We start from the raw sequence: 17,067 nt of genomic DNA, 5'->3' as shown, positions 1-17,067 counted from the left end.
TAGAAGCAGCTGGGAGCCCCAGCCCTTTAAATCACCACGGGAGCTACAAGTTGCTGAGGCAACTGGGAGCCCTGGGGGCCAATTAAAGGGCCCAGGGCTCTGCTGCTGCAGTAGTGGTGGCTGGGAGTCCCGGGCCATTTAAATCACTGCCAGTGCCCCTCCGCCACTACCCCAGGGCTCCGGCTCCGGCAGCGGGGCTTGGGCAGGGATTTAAAGGCCCCAGGGCTCCTGCCACCACTACTGCCCCAAGCCTTTTAAATTGCCACTGGAGCCCCACTGCTGGAGCCGGCAGAGATTTAAAGGGCCCGGGGCGGCAGCAGCAGCCAGAGCCCGGGCCCTTTAAATCGCCGCCAGAGCCCTGCTGTTGCAGCCCTGGCGTAGCAGCTGCGACTGAGGGCTCTGGCAGTGATTTCAAGGGCTAGGGGCTCCCGGCTGCCTCTACCGCAGCGGAGCCCCGGGCCCTTTAAATCGCCGACAGAGCCCCAGGGCTCCCAGCCGCCTCTGCTACCTGAGGGCTCTGGTGGCAATTTAAAGGGCCCGGGGCTCCAGCTGCTGCTGGGAGCCCCAGGACCTTTAAATCGCTGCCTGGGGAAGCCGATCTGGTACAGCACACTAGCTCTTGCCAGTACGCCGGACCGGATCGGACCGGCTTACTTTCACCTCTGGAAGGTTCCCAGCAATGGAGAGGTATATTTGGTGAGGCGTGTAGGCTGGCTCAGTGAGAGGAAGCCCACTCTACCGCTGCATGCACTGCTCAGTTCTGATGAAATTTTGTCTGTCTCCAGTGCTGGCCATCTGGCACCTTTCACTGTGTTGACTTTGAAGGCTGTTTTTTAAAAAAAATTAATTGTAGGAGTCTCTCTTTTTTCACGTGGGGGTGAAGGGTGAGTTCTTGCAGGGTTCCCATTCCAAGTGCCTCTCTCCTCATTCCAGTTGTCAAGCACTCTTCCTTCTCAGTGAGCCCTACCCAAGGAATGAGGGGCTGGGACTCCAGCTCCTAGGAACCTGTCTTTCTGATGCACAGAATCTAGTCTAAGCCTGTTTCTTCCTGTCTCCTCTGACATTTCACTGGCAGTTTGGGCAGAATCTCTCTTCAAATGGCTTCTCTTCCTCCTATTGTCAATAACCTGAATGGAAGAATGCTGCCCCACCTCACTGCTGGGCTTCTCCTTGCCTTGGCCTCCTCTTCTTCCAGTGTGTCTAAGGTCGTCATTTCAGGAGTTTATTTTGCCTAGTCAGCCTGTCCTACTACAGCTGCAAGAGAGCTGAAAACAGGCAAGTGACTTACACTAGGAAACACGTGGCAAACCTGACTGTACATGTCAGTCTTTTCCCTTTGTGCCTGTAACACTCCCTAGAGCACATGACCCAGATACCAAGAATCAGCAGAGAAACGGACTCCACATCTGGGAGAGTAGTGCGCTGGCATCAGAGACTCCAGGACACGAACCATGAGAACAAAACAGCTCATCAAATACACTTTGTTTGTCTCCTGTTACCTCTTCTGGGTGAGTCTGAGTGGGGATGGGACTGCCAGGCCCAGGTGTGGCTGACACTGGCTGGGTAGCAAGATCACTGCATGCAGGAAAACCCACTTTCAAAGTCATCCCAGTGAAGAGTCAGTCTGGCCAGTTGTGATACTAGGGCCCTGTGGTGAGGATGTCAGGGTGCAGGTCCCTTGTAAATTGCTAATCTGCCCTTTGGTATCCCTTCATCTGGACTCCCCTGGGACAGGCTGAGAGTCCTGCTTCTCTTCTCTGGCTGGGCAGATGTCTCCTGCTCCCAGGATTAGATGCTGTTGGGGATTTTTCCTCTTGCAAAATGATGAGTTTGTTTCTGATTCTTCCTCCCTAGGTGGCCAGTGGGCTCATGGTGGCAGTTGGTATTTATGCCAAACTCTCTAAAGAGACAAGTAAGTACTATTTCCTGTCCCTCCCTGAGTTACTGTAGCAGGGTGGCTACTCCTAAAATAGAAGGGGTTAAAAGCAGTCCTGGAGAGGGCTGTGGCTGGGGATGGCTGATTGGGGAAGCAGCCACAGCTGGGCCATGCCCCAATCAGGCCCTCAGCTGGCCTGTATAGAAAGGTTGTGAGGCAGAGGCCTAAGGAGTCTCTTTCTATGTTGGGAGAGAGTAGGATAGAGCCAGGATACTGAGGGTAGTGTAGTATTAGGGAAGGAGTACGCTGAGTGGGGTGCTCCAGGCTGTAGGACCTGGCTCAAGGCCTATAGAGGTACTGGGAGGCAGAGAAAGGCAACAGATCTGAACCCCCTTGCCTATGATGAGTGGCCTTTACACTACTGTCTGCCCCAGGGAGTGGGGGCTTGGTGATGACTGGCACTAGCCCAGACTGAGGCAAGGTAGGGATAGTGGGTTGGGGGGGTTCCCCAGGAAGGGGAGACCCAGAGGTAGAGTTTGGGAGTGCTGTCAGGGGGCAGAACCCAGAGAAAGGGGCACTGGGGTCTGACTGACATGGGGGCTAGAGCTGTGTGGATCACTGACCTGCAGAGGGTGCTCTGTGCTGGATAGAGCTAATTCCCCAATGACCAGCAGGAGGTGCTGCAGAGGTGAGTCTGCTCCTTTACAAGTTTCAGAGTAGCAGCTGCGTTAGTCTGTATTTGCAAAAGGAAAAGGAGTACTTGTGACACCCGAGAGACTAACGAATTTATTTGAGCATAAGCTTTCATGAGCTACAGCTCACTTCATTGGATGCATTCAGTGGAAAATACACTAAATGCATCCGATGAAGTGAGCTGTAGCTCACAAAAGCTTATGCTCAAATAAATTCGTTAGTCTCTAAGGTACCACAAATACACACTTTTTTTTTTTTTTTTTGCTCCTTTACAGTTACCAAACTGGAGTTTAGATAAAGCTAACAAAGTGACTGCAGGATAATTGTGCAGTCATTGCTCTCTTTCCCAGTACTGCATGGAAATAAGCTTCGTGGCCCATCTCTGACTGGCAGTTTTCAAATCGCCCTCCGCCATTGTTCCTGTGTGTCACTCCCACATGGTGGTGCAGGGTGTTGCCTAATCCTTTTGATGGATCTACAAGGGTGAGAAGGATTATTAACCATGTATGTTTGTCATGCCCAAAGGCTGCTGAGTGTTCAGCAATATTCAATAAACAAATTAAAAATGGATCAAATAAGGCGGTACAGCCTAATGAATGCCTGAGAACTCTGGAAAGTAAACTCGGGAGGGAGCTCAGCTCCTTCCACCAATGCCATGAACCCAAGGTTTTGTTGCCTTGCCCAGTTTCAAGGCTGGGGAATAAACCTCCAAGCACAAATTCCCCCTCCCCTTCAATGTGCCATTTGTACTTGCTGAGCACTAGCTATGTGCTTGGTCTTATACAGACTATAGAGACAAACATGGCCTCTGTCCAGAAGGGTTTACAGTCCAAGGTGACAAATGTGTTCATCAATTAAAAATGCGGACCCAGGCCACCTTGTAACGCAGAACTTTGTTTGGTGAGTGTTTTGTAATCCCAATTGATGAGTGCAGGAAGGAAATGTGTTTCAAGGGGAGGGTTGGGGATTGCCCTGGAAGGCTAGTATGTGGAACTTGTCCAGCTCAATGTTTTTCTGTGAGCTCTGTATCCATTCTTGATACTCCGAAAGGAAGAGGAAGGAGCAGGATTTGGCTTGTGCTAATTTCTTACTTTGCCTTGTTTTTCAATCTCTGCCAGGTGCTGTGGATTCGCTCCTTGCTGATCCCTCGCTGATCCTGCTCACAGTGGGGATCCTGATGTTTGGCATCACCTTTGTGGGGTGTACAGGAGCCTTGTGTGACCTGCCTGTGCTGCTGAAAATTGTAAGGAGAGGCTAGTGGGATGACTTTTTTCTATTTGATAGGGATCCCTATGCCTTGGGCTGCCCTTACTAGGCAACTTCCTGCCTAAAGAGACTGCCTCAAAGAGTGGAGTGTGAACCTGCTCCACCTGCATTAGGAGCTCAATTTTTGTCAGTACCTTAAGTGGATGTTGAAGGGGAGCACTGGAAGTACTAGCATGTTACTGAGCTAGTGGGAAAATAGCTCCCCAACAGCCTGAACAGCAAGGAGACAGAAAAAAATCAGTGAATTCCTGACCACACTAAAGCCATCATGACTCATAACTTCTGCTCCCCACCTGTCTCTTTGGTTGCACATCCAAGCAAAAAGATCTGGTGGCTTGTGCCAGTTGTCACCTTTTTAATGTGGCCTGTTTTTCACATTTGCTCAACATTTTGCCATTTACACTATTTGTCCCAAGTCAAAGGGTTGTTTATAATATTTGCCCATCAGAATCCACAGTTGTTGCCTTTATGGGAATTTTGCAGAGAGTCTGCAAATGTAACATTCCTCCAGGTGTTATGAGGTTATCTTGAGGATAATTTCATTGTGGAGTGTCTTGAGGCACAGACATGCTACAGCAATGCAATGCAAGAAAGTGTGTATAATATGTTTGGAGACTGCATGTTTCTTGTAGCTAATGGAATCCAATGTGGCTGGAAGAGGTTTAGGGTGTGTTCTTTTCATTTGCAAATAACAGAAATTCCCTCTTGACAGGATTTAACATGTCCCAGTAATACAAAAGGAAAGGTTCATTCTCAGGTGTCAGCTAATGTTTATCACTATAGCTGGGTAAATACTGGCCCCCTCCAAACAATGTCTTGGAATATTGGCTTCAATTTTAAAATACACTTGCTTTGATGTCCTTGTGCATTTCTGAGCTGACCTTCTGAGCCCTCAAGCCACGCTCAGCAACATTTGGGTGAACAAATTTCAGAATGGCCTGTGTAAAGATCTGTGTAGGAAGAGTGCTCCGTAAGAGTTATATTTATGCAATTGGAGAACAGAAACAATCCCATCTGCCTTATGTGACCACACTCAACTGAATTCTGAGTGCTGGGAATCAAATGCACGGACTCAACATGATAAATCTACAGAGTAAAAAAAATTTTTCACAACTTGTCAAATAAACGTGAGGAAATTGCTGACTGCAGCAAAGCAGCAAAAACTCACCAAAGAAATTGTTTGCTAACTCAAAGATTCATTTCCCTTTGCTGGTTCCTGTGCTGGAGACTTAACCATGCTAATGAAAAAATGGCATTTAAACTAGACTGGACAAAACACTAGAGAATAGACTGTAGGGAACAACAACCAGCCCCAGCGATGGGCTAACAACACTTGGCAATTCCTAGCACTTTACAACTTCAAAGCACAGCCAGGAGGTGAGTGTTATTAGCTGACCTCATAGGTCTTTTCCATCCCTAATTGTTGAGATTCCATGACGGGCACTCAGACAAAGCACCTTCCAAGCAGCTAACGTGGATTTATGGCTCATTACAACAATCTAACCTAAAAAACCTAACTTTTTGTCCTATGATAGCAAAGGTGTTAACTGCCCACTTCACCTTGAATGACCTCTTACAACATGTAATTCCTTATGCTAAACAACCTGTTCCACCTTGTATTTAGCTGTGACACTCTGAGTACGTTTCCCAGTCATGAAGAAGAGCTCTGTGTAAGCTCTAACTCGTCTTTCACCAATAGAAGTTGGTCCAATAAAAGATATTACCTCACCCACCTTGTTGGGATCAACACAGCTACAATGTTACAAAAAGCAGCTAATAGGGCAGTCACAATGCCAGCAAGGTCAGGGTATGTCTCCCAGCCTAGGTTGACAGATCTTGGTGAAAAAAGTAAAGGAGGATTTATGGCACCTTAGAGACTAACAAATTTATTTTGGCATAAACTTTCGTGAGCTACAGCTCACTTAAAATGAGCTGTAATTAATACTTGAAGTGAGCTGTAGCTCACGAAAGCTTATGCTCAAATAAATTCGTTAGTCTCTAAGGTGCCACAAAAAGAAAAGGAGTACTTGTGGCACCTTAGAGACTAACAAATTTATTAGAGCATAAGCTTTCGTGAGCTACAGCTTACTTCATCGGATGCATGAAATGCATCCGATGAAGTGAGCTGTAGCTCACGAAAGCTTATGCTCTAATAAATTTGTTAGTCTCTAAGGTGCCACAAGTACTCCTTTTCTTTTTGCGAATACAGACTAACACGGCTGCTACTCTGAAACCTAAGGTGCCACAAGTACTCCTTTTCTTTTTTGCGGATACAGACTAACATGGCTGCTACTCTGAGATTCGGGTGAGCAGAGCTTGCACTGGAGGCCAAGCAACTTCAAAGTGCTGTCTCTAATGCTATCTTTAAAACACTAGTGCAAGCCCCCTTAGCCCTAATATGGGCTGGGAGGCTTGCTCCAAAATGCTGACCTGACTGTGGAGTCAGTGCCTGTCCCATTAGCACAGGCAATCTCAGCTCCATCACCATTGCTATAGAAGAGGCAGTGGGGCGTTTTTGTCGGAAACATTCTAATAATTTCCTTCTAGCCTCACATGCAAATGAAGCATGGAGGCTTGTGGGGAAAACCAGCCAGGGGGAAATTCTGTTCTAGGCCATGCTATATTCCTCAACTGGGACTTGTAGGCAGGGGACTTGACTCTCCACTACATTCAGGTAGTGATATTTATCAGCAGTATTACCATTAAGCCATGATGGGGAACCCTGCCTTATAATAACACTGGTACTCAGGTGGTTGCCTGGAAGTTCTCGCATTCAGCCCTCCTGCTGCAAGGAGGGCTAGGACTTGGAACAATAGCAGTGGAGTGCAGGTAAGAGACAGCCTTCTATGCATAAATAATCAAGCCTAGTCTCTCCAAGGGGTTGGTCACTTAAACTGTTCCCCTGCTCAGCCAGGTCTTGGGCTTGTCCCCTGTGCTCTCTACAGTGTTTCAGCTACTGTGTCCTCTTGTAGATTCTTGAACTAGATTTTCCAAGCCTTCCTATATAGGGTGCATCCCTGGAAACTCCAGGGATTGTCTTGTGTGTAACAGGTCCTAAGCAGGCCCCGGTGCCTTGGGGTCCCCCAAGATAAGGTATTACTGAATGGGAAATGCTGATTCATTGCACCTGACAGCTGACTTCCTCTGGACTAAAAGAAAAGGAGTACTCGTGGCACCTTAGAGACTAACAAATTTATTTGAGCATAAGCTTTCGTGAGTTACAGCTCACTTCATTGGATGCATTCAGTGGAAAATACAGTGGGGAGATTTATGTACACACACAGAGAACATGAAACAATGGGTTTTATCATACACACTGTAAGGAGAATGATCACTTAAGATGAGCTATTACCAGCAGGGGGGGGGGGGGAAGAAAACCTTTTGTGGTGATAATCAAGGTGGGCCATTTCCAGCAGTTGACAAGAATGTCTGAGGAACAGTGTGTGTGTGTGGGGGGGGGAGAATAACATGGGGAAATAGTTTTACTTTGTGTAATGACCCATCCACGCCCAGTCTCTATTCAAGCCTAAGTTAATTGTATCCAGTTTGCAAATTAATTCCAATTCAGCAGTCTCTCATTGGAGTCTGTTTTTGAAGCTTTTTGTTGAATAGCCACTCTTAGGTCTTAAGAATGCAGCCAATGAGGTGAGCTGTAGCTCATGAAAGCTTATGCTCAAATAAATTTGTTAGTCTCTAAGGTGCCACAAGTACTCCTTTTCTTTTTTGCGAATACAGACTAATCCGGCTGCTACTCTGAAACTCTTAGGTCTGTAATCGAGTGACCAGAGAGATTGAAATGTTCTCAGACTGGTTTTTGAATGTTATAATTCTTGACGTCTGACTTGTGTCCATTTATTCTTTTACATAGAGACTGTCCAGTTTGACCAATGTACATGGCAGAGGGGCATTGCTGGCACATGATGGCATATATCAATTGGTAGATGCGCAGGTGAACGAGCCTCTGACAGTGTGGCTGATGTGATTAGGCCCTATGATGGTGTCCCCTGAATAGATATGTGGACAGAGTTGGATGGTATCATTGGTGCTCTGGGCATCAGTATTAACACACAGACACAGCAGGGTGAATGTACATCACACGGCCCCAGTCCCACAGAGCTCTTGCTCTAAGGGCTCTTGCATTGATGCTGGCAGGGGGGAACTGATTGCTCTACAGGTTGTTCTGATGATCTCACCCCTTCATTTTTCAGTTTGCTTGGATTTTACTGATCAGTCTCATTCTCCAGATCGTGGCTGCTGTCCTGGGATTTATCTTCTCTGGCATGGTAACTGCACAATTAACTCCCGAGTTGGCTGACACTTTGCTGAATTAGACAGTTGCATTTGGCAACATAGTTGCATGAGCACAGATCTAGAAGTCAGTAGCACCCTATGTAGCCTTGGGCAAGTCTCTTCCCCTCTCTGCCTCAGTTTCCCCTCTTGAAAATGTGAACATTAATACTTCCTCTACCTACCTGACTGTGAGGTTGTCAAGATTAATCAGTTAATATCTGAATGCATACTGTATTGTGCTATATAAATGCAGAGTATTTATACTCTGGCTGCCAACAGAAATGCAGGTCAACCTTCATCTGCATTTTTTGGGAGGTGAACAGGGAAAATGGCAGCCACTTGGGTTTAACTTGCATTTGTCCCTGTGACATGCTCAGGTTAGGGGTACCTCAGAGTCAGAGGCCAGATGCCACAGAGACAAGATTTGGCCCAAAGTGCAGGAAATGGAAGACAAGGGGAGCTTCTGCAAGTCAATGAATCTGCCTGGTAGATGCTGACAACCGCACTGTCTGTGTGTGTTGCAGGTGTTGGAGAAAGCAGCATTTCTGATGGGAAAAGCTATCTCTGGTTATAGGAATGATCTAGATTTACAGAACCTTATTGATTATATACAGAAAAAGGTAATTTAATAACACCTCTCAGATTTGTATCATGCTTTGCTGTTTAACTATTTCAGTGAAGGCAAATGGCCAAACAGACTCTGTCTCAGATCCTCAGTCAGTGCTGGAAGAAGAAAAGGAGTACTTCTGGCACCTTAGAGACTACCAAATTTATTTGAGCATAAGCTTTCATGAGCTACAGTCAGTGCTGGGATCTCAGTGCCAGCCTTAGACCCTCACATACACATGGAGCCTAAAGCCAGGTCCCTGATAGCCAGCTTCTCATTGTCTTGCCAGGCCCTGTGCTCAAGTCAGTGTTTCCTCCACTCCTCACACCACAGAAAGGAGAATGGTCTCCACTTATTTTTTGTGTCCATGGCAGCAGCTGTGACTTTCACCAGGGCAGATGAGAACAGGGTGAAATTTCACCATTGGCCAATTTAGGGAAACTCCCCATTTTTGCTCCCTGTTTGCACCACAAAACACAGTTGCTTCTCCCTCCCCAATTGGATTGCTAAAGTCCCCTGAAAGTCTCGGGGTCTACCTGTGAATACCCATGAGAGAGATGGTTGTCACCCATGTCTCAGAGTCACTTATCTCAGAGCTATTCTCAGAACTCCTGTCTGTACAGCCCCATGCACACTTGCACCCTGTGTAAACAAGCAGCTACCCCAGGGTCCTCCTTTCTGTTTCACTCTCTCAGTTCAAGTGCTGTGGGGTGCATTCCTACAAGGACTGGTCTCAGAATACTTACTTTGAGTGCCAAGACTCCAACCCCAGTCTGGAACGCTGTGCTGTGCCTTTCTCCTGCTGCATCCAGAAGGATAAAAAGGCAGCCATTACTGTAAGTCAAATCTGGCCACATTTTTGTGGTTAAAATTTTTTTCTTGAGGTTTCTATTTTAAAAAATCTCCACTGCAGCAGATGGTTGGGAGCTAAGGGCACACATTAAAATAAAGTCAATGAGATCAAGTAGGAAAGTATCAGAGGTACTTTGCATTTATAGAACATTTCATGTCAGGCTCTCAATGCAGTTTGCAAGGTCAGGTCAGTATCATTATCTGCCCTGGGTTAAGGAAACAAACACAGAAAGGCAATGTGAATTTACTTAGAATATACAATGAGTCTGTGGAAGAGACGCAAACAGAACCCACATCTCCCAATTCCAAATCCCCTATTCTAACCACTTAACATGGTGCCTGTCTAACATAGCTGGCTAGATCACCAAGATCAAAGCAGCATTCTGTCCTGGTTCTTTGATTGGGCCCATCACTATGTATCAGAATCATAGGACTGGAAGGGACCTCGAGAGGCCATCTAGTCCAATCCCCTGCACTCATGGCAGGACTAAGTATTAACTAGATCATCCCTGAAAGGTGTTTGTATCAGGACACCTGTCCCCTTCCTCTCCTCTCAGGGTCAGGCATGCAGTGACTACTTCAGGGGGAAAAGAAAAGATCCTGTTCCTCACTCACTAAACTCTTGCTGATTCTTCTCTCCCTGCAGAGTGTTCTCAACAGCATGTGTGGCTATGGGACCCAGAACCTGAGATCATGGAAAGCAGAAAGTCTGATATACATTGAGGGCTGCTTGGAAAAGATTGTTGGCTGGGGGCAGAGAAACCTGCTGCTTGTTGCAGGGCTAGCAATAGGACTGTTTTTCTTGGAGGTAACTGAGGCTGTAACAGCGTTAAGACTATGTCTGTACTAGAAAAGTGCATCAGTTTAATTAAATCCATTAAAAACTAAAACTAATCGAGTAAACCAGTGCAAACTCTCAAGAGCAATGCACTTAAACTGATTTAAGCTAAATTAACATAAGCAAAGGTTAAGCTGGTAATTTACAAATGCAAGCTAAACTAATATCAAGTGTGTTGATGCAACCTACCTCCATGTATAGAAGTGCATCTATATTAAGAGTTTGCATTGATTTAAATTGATTTTGAAATAAATGTGGTTAAACCAGTGCATTTTTCTAGTATAAACAAAGCCAAGAATCTGCTTGGCTAGCTCTGCTTGGCTAGCCCTGTGAGTGATAACCACACCCTTCCGGCCAAAGTTTTCAAACTTGAGTGGCTAATGTTAACACCTAAATCCATAGTTAGATATACGGTACTAATAATATAGTGACATATGAACAATAATGCTTAGGCACCTAAATAAGTAGCCTGATTTTCAGAGGTGCTGAACTCCTGCAGCAACTATGAAAGTCAGTGGGGGACACAGTTCTTGTCACCAGAACCTTGGGTTTTGTCTAAAGGGTAAATTACAGGATTTTGTGGTCCCTTCCCTGGCATTTCCCCTGCTCTAAGACCTCAGGGATGTTGCTTTCAAGTGTTAATGAATCCAGCCCCCGTGACTTTCTTTTCCCTTCCAGATTCTTGTGTTTTCCATGGCAGTGATGCTCATTTACCAGATTGACCTGATCATACAGAAACGGAAAAGCACAAGGAGGAGAGGCCCCGAGAAATAAGTCTGTTACTCCCATCAAGAGCCCAGCATGGTCTCTGTTGCCACTGGTGTGGGCTGCGGAGAAGGAACAAACTGAGATCTCAGACAAAACACTGTGAATACCCCAGAGGGTGCCAGGGCCCATGCCCCACGTGAATAAACAGACAGTGGAAAGCATTTTCTGTGCATATGAGGCAGAGGCAACTGCTGCTTGGAAAGAGCCCTTGCTGCCTGGTGGGTCTCACTCTCTCCTCCCCCACTGTTTTATTACCATGGACATTTTCACAAAACCAGATCTTTCTTTTCTGAGATTCCTGATGCTTATTCTCCATCTGTGGTCAGAGTCCTCAGGTTGCTTTAGCAATCACTTTGGAGGACAGGGTTACAATTGGAGAATTGGTTGGAAATCAAAAGGTGAAAGTCAGTAAAGACAAGTGCAAAGTACTACACTTGGGAAGAAAAATGTCAAATGCATAATTACAAAATGGGGAATAACTGGTTAGGTGTTAGTGCTGCTGAAAAGGATCTGGGAGTTATCGCAAATTGAACATGAGCCAACAATGTGATGCAGTTGCAAAAAAATGCTAATATCATTTTGGGGTATTGTAATAGAGTCCCCAGAGGGCCAGGTGGGTAGCCCACCCAGTTTCCAGCCTTGCCTCCCTTCAGGAGGGCCTTTCAATCCAGTTCCTTGGATGGATGGGGCTTAGCTTTATCTCAGGCTTTTCAATGTTCTTGCCCTCTCCTTACTAGAAGAGGAGTGGGGTGGAAATGAGCCTTACATCCCTCCTGCAGCAAGGGCAGTTGGAAGGGGAGCCTGGTCCCTCCCACTCTACCAGGCTCTTACCCAGGGTCTATGAGTGCCAACAGTTTCAAGCAACCTGGAATGCCCTCCAATTTGCTCCTGGGTCACTTCCTACCATCCATCTCCCCGCATGCCTCCAAGTCCTATATAAGATAAAAGAAAATGAAAAGACAACTAAACCTTCAGCCCAAACTTGGTTTAGCAGGTAGGCTTATTCCTCACAGGGAGGCTGCTTTGGCACCCTTGTTCAGGAGCCCACGGGGTAGGTCTGTCTTCCTCTCCAGCCTCCCTCTTCTGAACTAAGTTGCTCTCAAGTTTTAAGGTGCCTCTCCAGTTGGAGCATGCTCTGCAGGTCTGGAGTGGTGGTGCTTCCTTTAACCCCTTCAGGCCTAGTGTGGGCTTTGTACACTGCATCACAGGTACATTAACAGGAGTGTTGTTTGTAAGACACAGGAGGTAATTGTCCCATTCTATTCAGCACTGGTGAGGCCTCAGCTGGAGTACTGTGTCCAATTCTGGGTGCCACACTGTAGGAAAGATGTGGATAAATTGGAGAAAGTCCAGAGGAGAACAACAAAAATTATAAAAGGTTTAATATATCTGACTTATGAGGAAAAGTTTTAAAAAACTGGGTATGTTTAGTCTTGAGAAAGATGGCAGAGGGGGATCTGATGACAGTTTTCTAATGTGTTAAGGGCTGTTATAAAGAGAAAGGTGATCAACTGTTCTCCATGTCCACTGAAGGTAGGACAAGAAGAAATGGGCTTAATCTGCAGCCAGGAAGATATTAGGGAAAACTTTCTAACTATAAAGATAGTTAAGCTCTGGAGCAGGCTTCAAGGGAAGTAGTGGAATTCCTGTCATTGCAGGTTTTTAAGAACAGGTTGGACATATGCCCATCAGGGATGGGCTAGATTTACCTGGTTCCCCCTCAGTTCAAGGGGCTGGACTAGAAGACCTCTCGAGGTCCTTTTCAGGTCTACATTTCTATGATTGTGATAGCATACACAGGGGACTTTGATCACAGTGAGGCAATTAGCAATTGCTGCAGGGAAATTGTGAAGCTGTTTGCATGGAGGCACTGGCTAGTACAGTCCCTGGGGGATTTGTATCACAGGCTCTGTGTTCGGCTATATTTGCATGTACTGTAACTATTCAAGTTATTGCCAGGAATGCTTTCTTGAAGAACTGAACCTTTAGGACTGTGTGTGTGTGTGTGTGTGTGTGTGTGTGTGTGTGTATGTATGTGTATATGTATATATATATATATATATATATATATATATATATAATTTTTGTCATGGTGCTAAAGGGTCCAATCATGTTAAGAACTGAGCATCCAGTTCCCATTCTCTGAGCACTCCTCAGTTTATATGATCACAAACCCAAACTTTTTTTGGGAGGAGGGCGATGGAACCAAGCACACTTTTGCACCTGAAAACTACCAGTTTCCTTCAGCAACAATGGCAACTTTCCAGGCTCAAGAAAATTTGGGAGCCTCTACTGGGTGATGCTGCCAAAGACTGAACTTCTAGCTGGCAATTGTTGGAAAGATGACACATTTGCTTGGAGTGAAGGAGTCTGTTTGCTGCTAACTCCCGCTGGTGACAATTTATTGGCAGGGCATTTTCCTTCTCACTGTACCTCATGTACTGTAGAAATGTGCAATTAGGAGTTACCCTATGCAAGACCAGTTCTCTCACAGTCTGACAAGTATGTGAACAAGCAGATTGCATTCTGTACAGTGTAATCCAAACTGTAAGAGTCATCTTGTGCCACTGGAGTCCAGCTGTCATATCACTTTCCAAAATAAAATAATTTTTTTCCTGGTCACTGTTGATACTGTGTGGTCAGTTAGTTCTTGTACAATATTACATTTTTCTTGTCAGCTTCCTGTGTGCTGTGTCTGTCCTCCCTGTAGTTTACTTGGAGCCACACCACAGACTTCAGAGGTCACTGTACAGGTGTAAATATTGACTGGGAATATTTTTAATTGAGCCGTTTTAGTAAGTCACCCTTTTCCACTTTGACAAAAGACTAGTGCAGACAGGGCTTGAGTGTGTTCCCCCGTGTCGTCAAAACCTGCTCTAAACAGGTGGAAAGAAGGCCTATGCCCTGTCCGGCTTCATGCTAATACTGTTACTAGCGATGGTACCGCTGCCCACTGCTGGAATATGGCTACAAGAATTTCTAGTGTAAACAAGGCCACTGAGCAAAAGAGCCTCAAGTGTACATCCCTGACTAAGAGCACACTGGAGTCTGGCACTTTTAGAGCACCTTGGGGATTCACCCAAGTGACAAACACTGGTTGCCATAGAGATGGATGCCCTCTTGGGATGCACCCAAGCCCCTGTGTTGCAAGGAGACAGTTTCACAGCTATCAGTGCAGACTCAGAGCTCTAGGTTTTCCTAATTTTTCCATTTGAACAGCTGAGGATTTTACTGGGTCCTGTTTAAATGTGAAGGAACAAAGCCCCACAATGGTCTGTTCTCTGGGGTGATATGGGAAGTCTTGAGGGGGCAGTTTTCAAGTGTGCTGAATTGCTCATTAGTGCCACATGCTGGGTCTCATTCCTGACATTTCTTTGAATAAAGAAAAGGAGTACTTGTGGCACCTTAGAGACTAACAAATTTATTTGAGCATAAGCTTTCATGAGCTACAGCTTACTTCATCGGATGCATTCAGCCTTGTTTGATTAGATTCTTCTGTAAAGCACAGTGTCCTCCACGGGAGAAGTCAGCAAGTGAAGACACCAGCATGAGTCTGAGCTGCCTCAGCCCGGACACATGCCAGGAACTTCTCCAGGGTAAGATGGTCCCTTTGCCCTTCCAGCCATCTAGTGTCGTCCGAATCTTCATCAGCTCAGCTTCCTCAGGTAAATAAGCTGAAGATGCCAAATGCTTTTGGCAGTCTGAATGCAGATCTTGTGCCTTACACAAGAAGGGATGAGGCTGCACTGTGCTGCAACATGGCCAGGCTGCTTGACTCAGCAGAGAATCATGTCCTCCCTGGGAGTTGCAGCTCCATGTTAAAGGGTGAATGTGGCTGCAGTCTGCTGCATTTTATTTAAAGTAAGGTGCATGTTGTACTTGCCACCACCATCCCCTCTGCGTATAGATATGTCCAAGAAAGCAGGATTCTGGCACTAATGGCATTGCCAGTGCAGACAGGGTTAGCCTGCAGCACACTGTACTGGGCAAGGGGCTAAGGAAAAGAGATGCTGGCTGGTGCACAAGGCTGACTTTCAAGTGGCTTTAGGGAGACTGGGTGCAATGGGTCCCCTGAATTTGGTTCTTCCATTGCAGTGTGGAGAAAAATATATGGAACAGCATGTGTGTGTATGTGCTTGTGTGTGAGAGCATGGGTGGGAATGTGCATGCTTGAGCTTGTGAAGAGTGGGGTATGCATGAATGTACGTGTGTGTGGGGGGGGGGACGGCTGTGCATGTGCAGGGCATTGTGTGGGGTAAGGGGTATATATGTGGCTGTGAGTGTTCTTAACTTTCTCCTATTTGCTCTTTGGTTTTCTTTGTCACAACCCTGGTAGAGCTCTCTGTTAGACCTCATCAGGCTGCTGTGTTTGGATCCCAAGATGATACATCTGTGTGCTCTTAAGCTTCCCTTGGTCAAAGTAGGCTGCAGCACTGTCTCTTTATTTGGCTGCTATGATACACGTCCTAGCCACAGGCTTTTGCCTGTTACCCCTTCACAAAAATAGGACTTGATGGTCCAGCTGTCCTAGGCCCACAGGCCCAGAGCTCACTTCCCAAATTCTCCAGTACCTTTAGCACAACCTTTTCCAGGCTCCAACCTATAGGCACTCTCCTTTACAGTTGACCTGTCCAGAGACACATTATAGTGGAAACAGAAAGACACTCAGGCTTTGCAAAGGCTTCAAAAACCAATCACTTCTTTTTTGGCTAGCTCAAGAAATACACAGATCTAGACAAAACAATCACACCTGGACACATTTCCCTACCTCATTTCCTCACCCCTCTTGAGTGTTCTTTGTGCTTAGGTCTGAGGTCTTTAAGGAGTCCAGAGTCTCCTCTCCTGTGCACAGCTTCTCCTCTGAAACGTGGAATCTCTTTCCTCTGCATCCATTTTCCCTCCTTCTTAGTTGGTCCTGCAGTTAAAACCAACACCTCAGCTATGAAAGCATGCCCCCATGTGCTTCTCTCCTGCCCAAGCTTCCCTTGTTCTGCGAGTCCCTACTCTCAAGATCTGTTTTTTAAGACACAGCACTAGTAACTGGCCTTTTTGTTCTCCTAGTTAGGGATTTTCCACTCTCCAAAACCCCTGCAAAGAAGTTGGAGAAAATTGGTTTAACATAGGCCATGGCATTGTCCTAGTGCTCCCCTTTGAATGGGAGCCATCAAGGTTTAACAACCCTACATTGTCCCTGGTTTTGGAGATACGCAGCACAGCCCCTGACAGCAGATGGCTGACTCCACATACACCTATTGTTTGGGCTCTACCAAATTCAAGGTCATGATAAATACTTCACGGACTATGAAATCTGGTCTCCCATTGTGAAATCTGGTCTTTTGTGTGCTTTTACTCTATACTATATAGATTTCATAGGTGAGACCAGCATTTCTTAAATTGGGGGGTTCTGACCCAAAAGGGAATTGCAGGGGGGGGGTCACAAGGCTATTTTAGGAGGGAATGCGGTATTGCCACCCTTACTTCTGTGCAGCCTTCAGAGCTGGGCGGGTAGAGAGCAGTGGCTGGTTGCTGGAGAGTGGCAGCTGGTGGGCTGAGTGCCCAACTCTGAAGGCGGTGCCTTTCCAGCAGCAGCACAGAAGGGTGGCAATACCATATCATGCCATCATTTCTGCGCTGCTGCTGGTGGCGGGTCTGCCTTCAGAGCTGGGCTCCCGGCCAGCAGCTGCTGCTCTCAAGCTGCCCATCTCGGAAGGCAGCGCGGCCGCCAGCAGCAGCACAGAAGTAAGGGTAGGAGTACCACAACCCCCCCTACAATAACCTTGCGACACCCCCTACACACTCCTTTTTGGGTCAGGATCCCTACAATTACACCACCATGAAATTTCAGATTTAAATAGCTGAAATCACGAAATTTACAAT

At 46.3% G+C, this 17,067-nt stretch overlaps 1 protein-coding gene and 1 long non-coding RNA gene across 3 annotated transcripts in view; one reads left to right on the top strand and one right to left on the bottom strand.

Annotated features, from left to right (window-relative positions):
• The first annotated feature begins 568 nt into the window (after nt 1-568).
• LOC119848213 (tetraspanin-33-like) lies at nt 569-11,565 on the top strand. The gene is made up of 8 exons (XM_038383689.2): nt 569-1,508; nt 1,855-1,912; nt 3,688-3,812; nt 8,044-8,118; nt 8,650-8,745; nt 9,428-9,568; nt 10,231-10,392; nt 11,101-11,565. Exons 1-8 carry the CDS (start codon nt 1,452-1,454, stop codon nt 11,194-11,196), a joined length of 810 nt encoding a protein of 269 aa, XP_038239617.1. The 5' UTR covers nt 569-1,451; the 3' UTR covers nt 11,197-11,565.
• The window catches only part of LOC119848221, a 39,353-nt gene continuing 25,133 nt past the window's right edge, over nt 2,848-17,067 (bottom strand). Inside the window, exons 3-4 of one of the 2 annotated variants that reach the window (XR_006277049.1) lie at nt 15,959-16,105; nt 2,848-3,044 (exon numbers count right to left, since the gene is read on the bottom strand). This is a non-coding gene — a long non-coding RNA (uncharacterized LOC119848221). Of the gene's footprint in view, nt 3,045-11,684; nt 12,507-15,958; nt 16,106-17,067 lie in introns of those variants that run through there. The other variant, XR_006277050.1, reaches the window with a different exon arrangement.

The sequence above is a fragment of the Dermochelys coriacea genome, chromosome 25 (assembly GCF_009764565.3).
Source record: "Dermochelys coriacea isolate rDerCor1 chromosome 25, rDerCor1.pri.v4, whole genome shotgun sequence".
NCBI lineage: Eukaryota > Metazoa > Chordata > Testudines > Dermochelyidae > Dermochelys > Dermochelys coriacea.
The sequence above is the reverse complement of the archived record's forward strand: the minus strand, read 5'-3'. Positions and strand labels throughout refer to the sequence as shown.

What these genes read in the sequence shown, in the direction of transcription:
- LOC119848213 (XM_038383689.2), top strand. Translation starts at nt 1,452, where the DNA reads ATGAGAACAAAACAGCTCATCAAATACACTTTGTTTGTCTCCTGTTAC. An exon ending in TCTCCTGTTACCTCTTCTGG is followed by an intron (nt 1,509 to 1,854) that starts GTGAGTCTGAGT and finishes CTTCCTCCCTAG; the next exon opens with GTGGCCAGTGGGCTCATGGT. An exon ending in CAAACTCTCTAAAGAGACAA is followed by an intron (nt 1,913 to 3,687) that starts GTAAGTACTATT and finishes AATCTCTGCCAG; the next exon opens with GTGCTGTGGATTCGCTCCTT.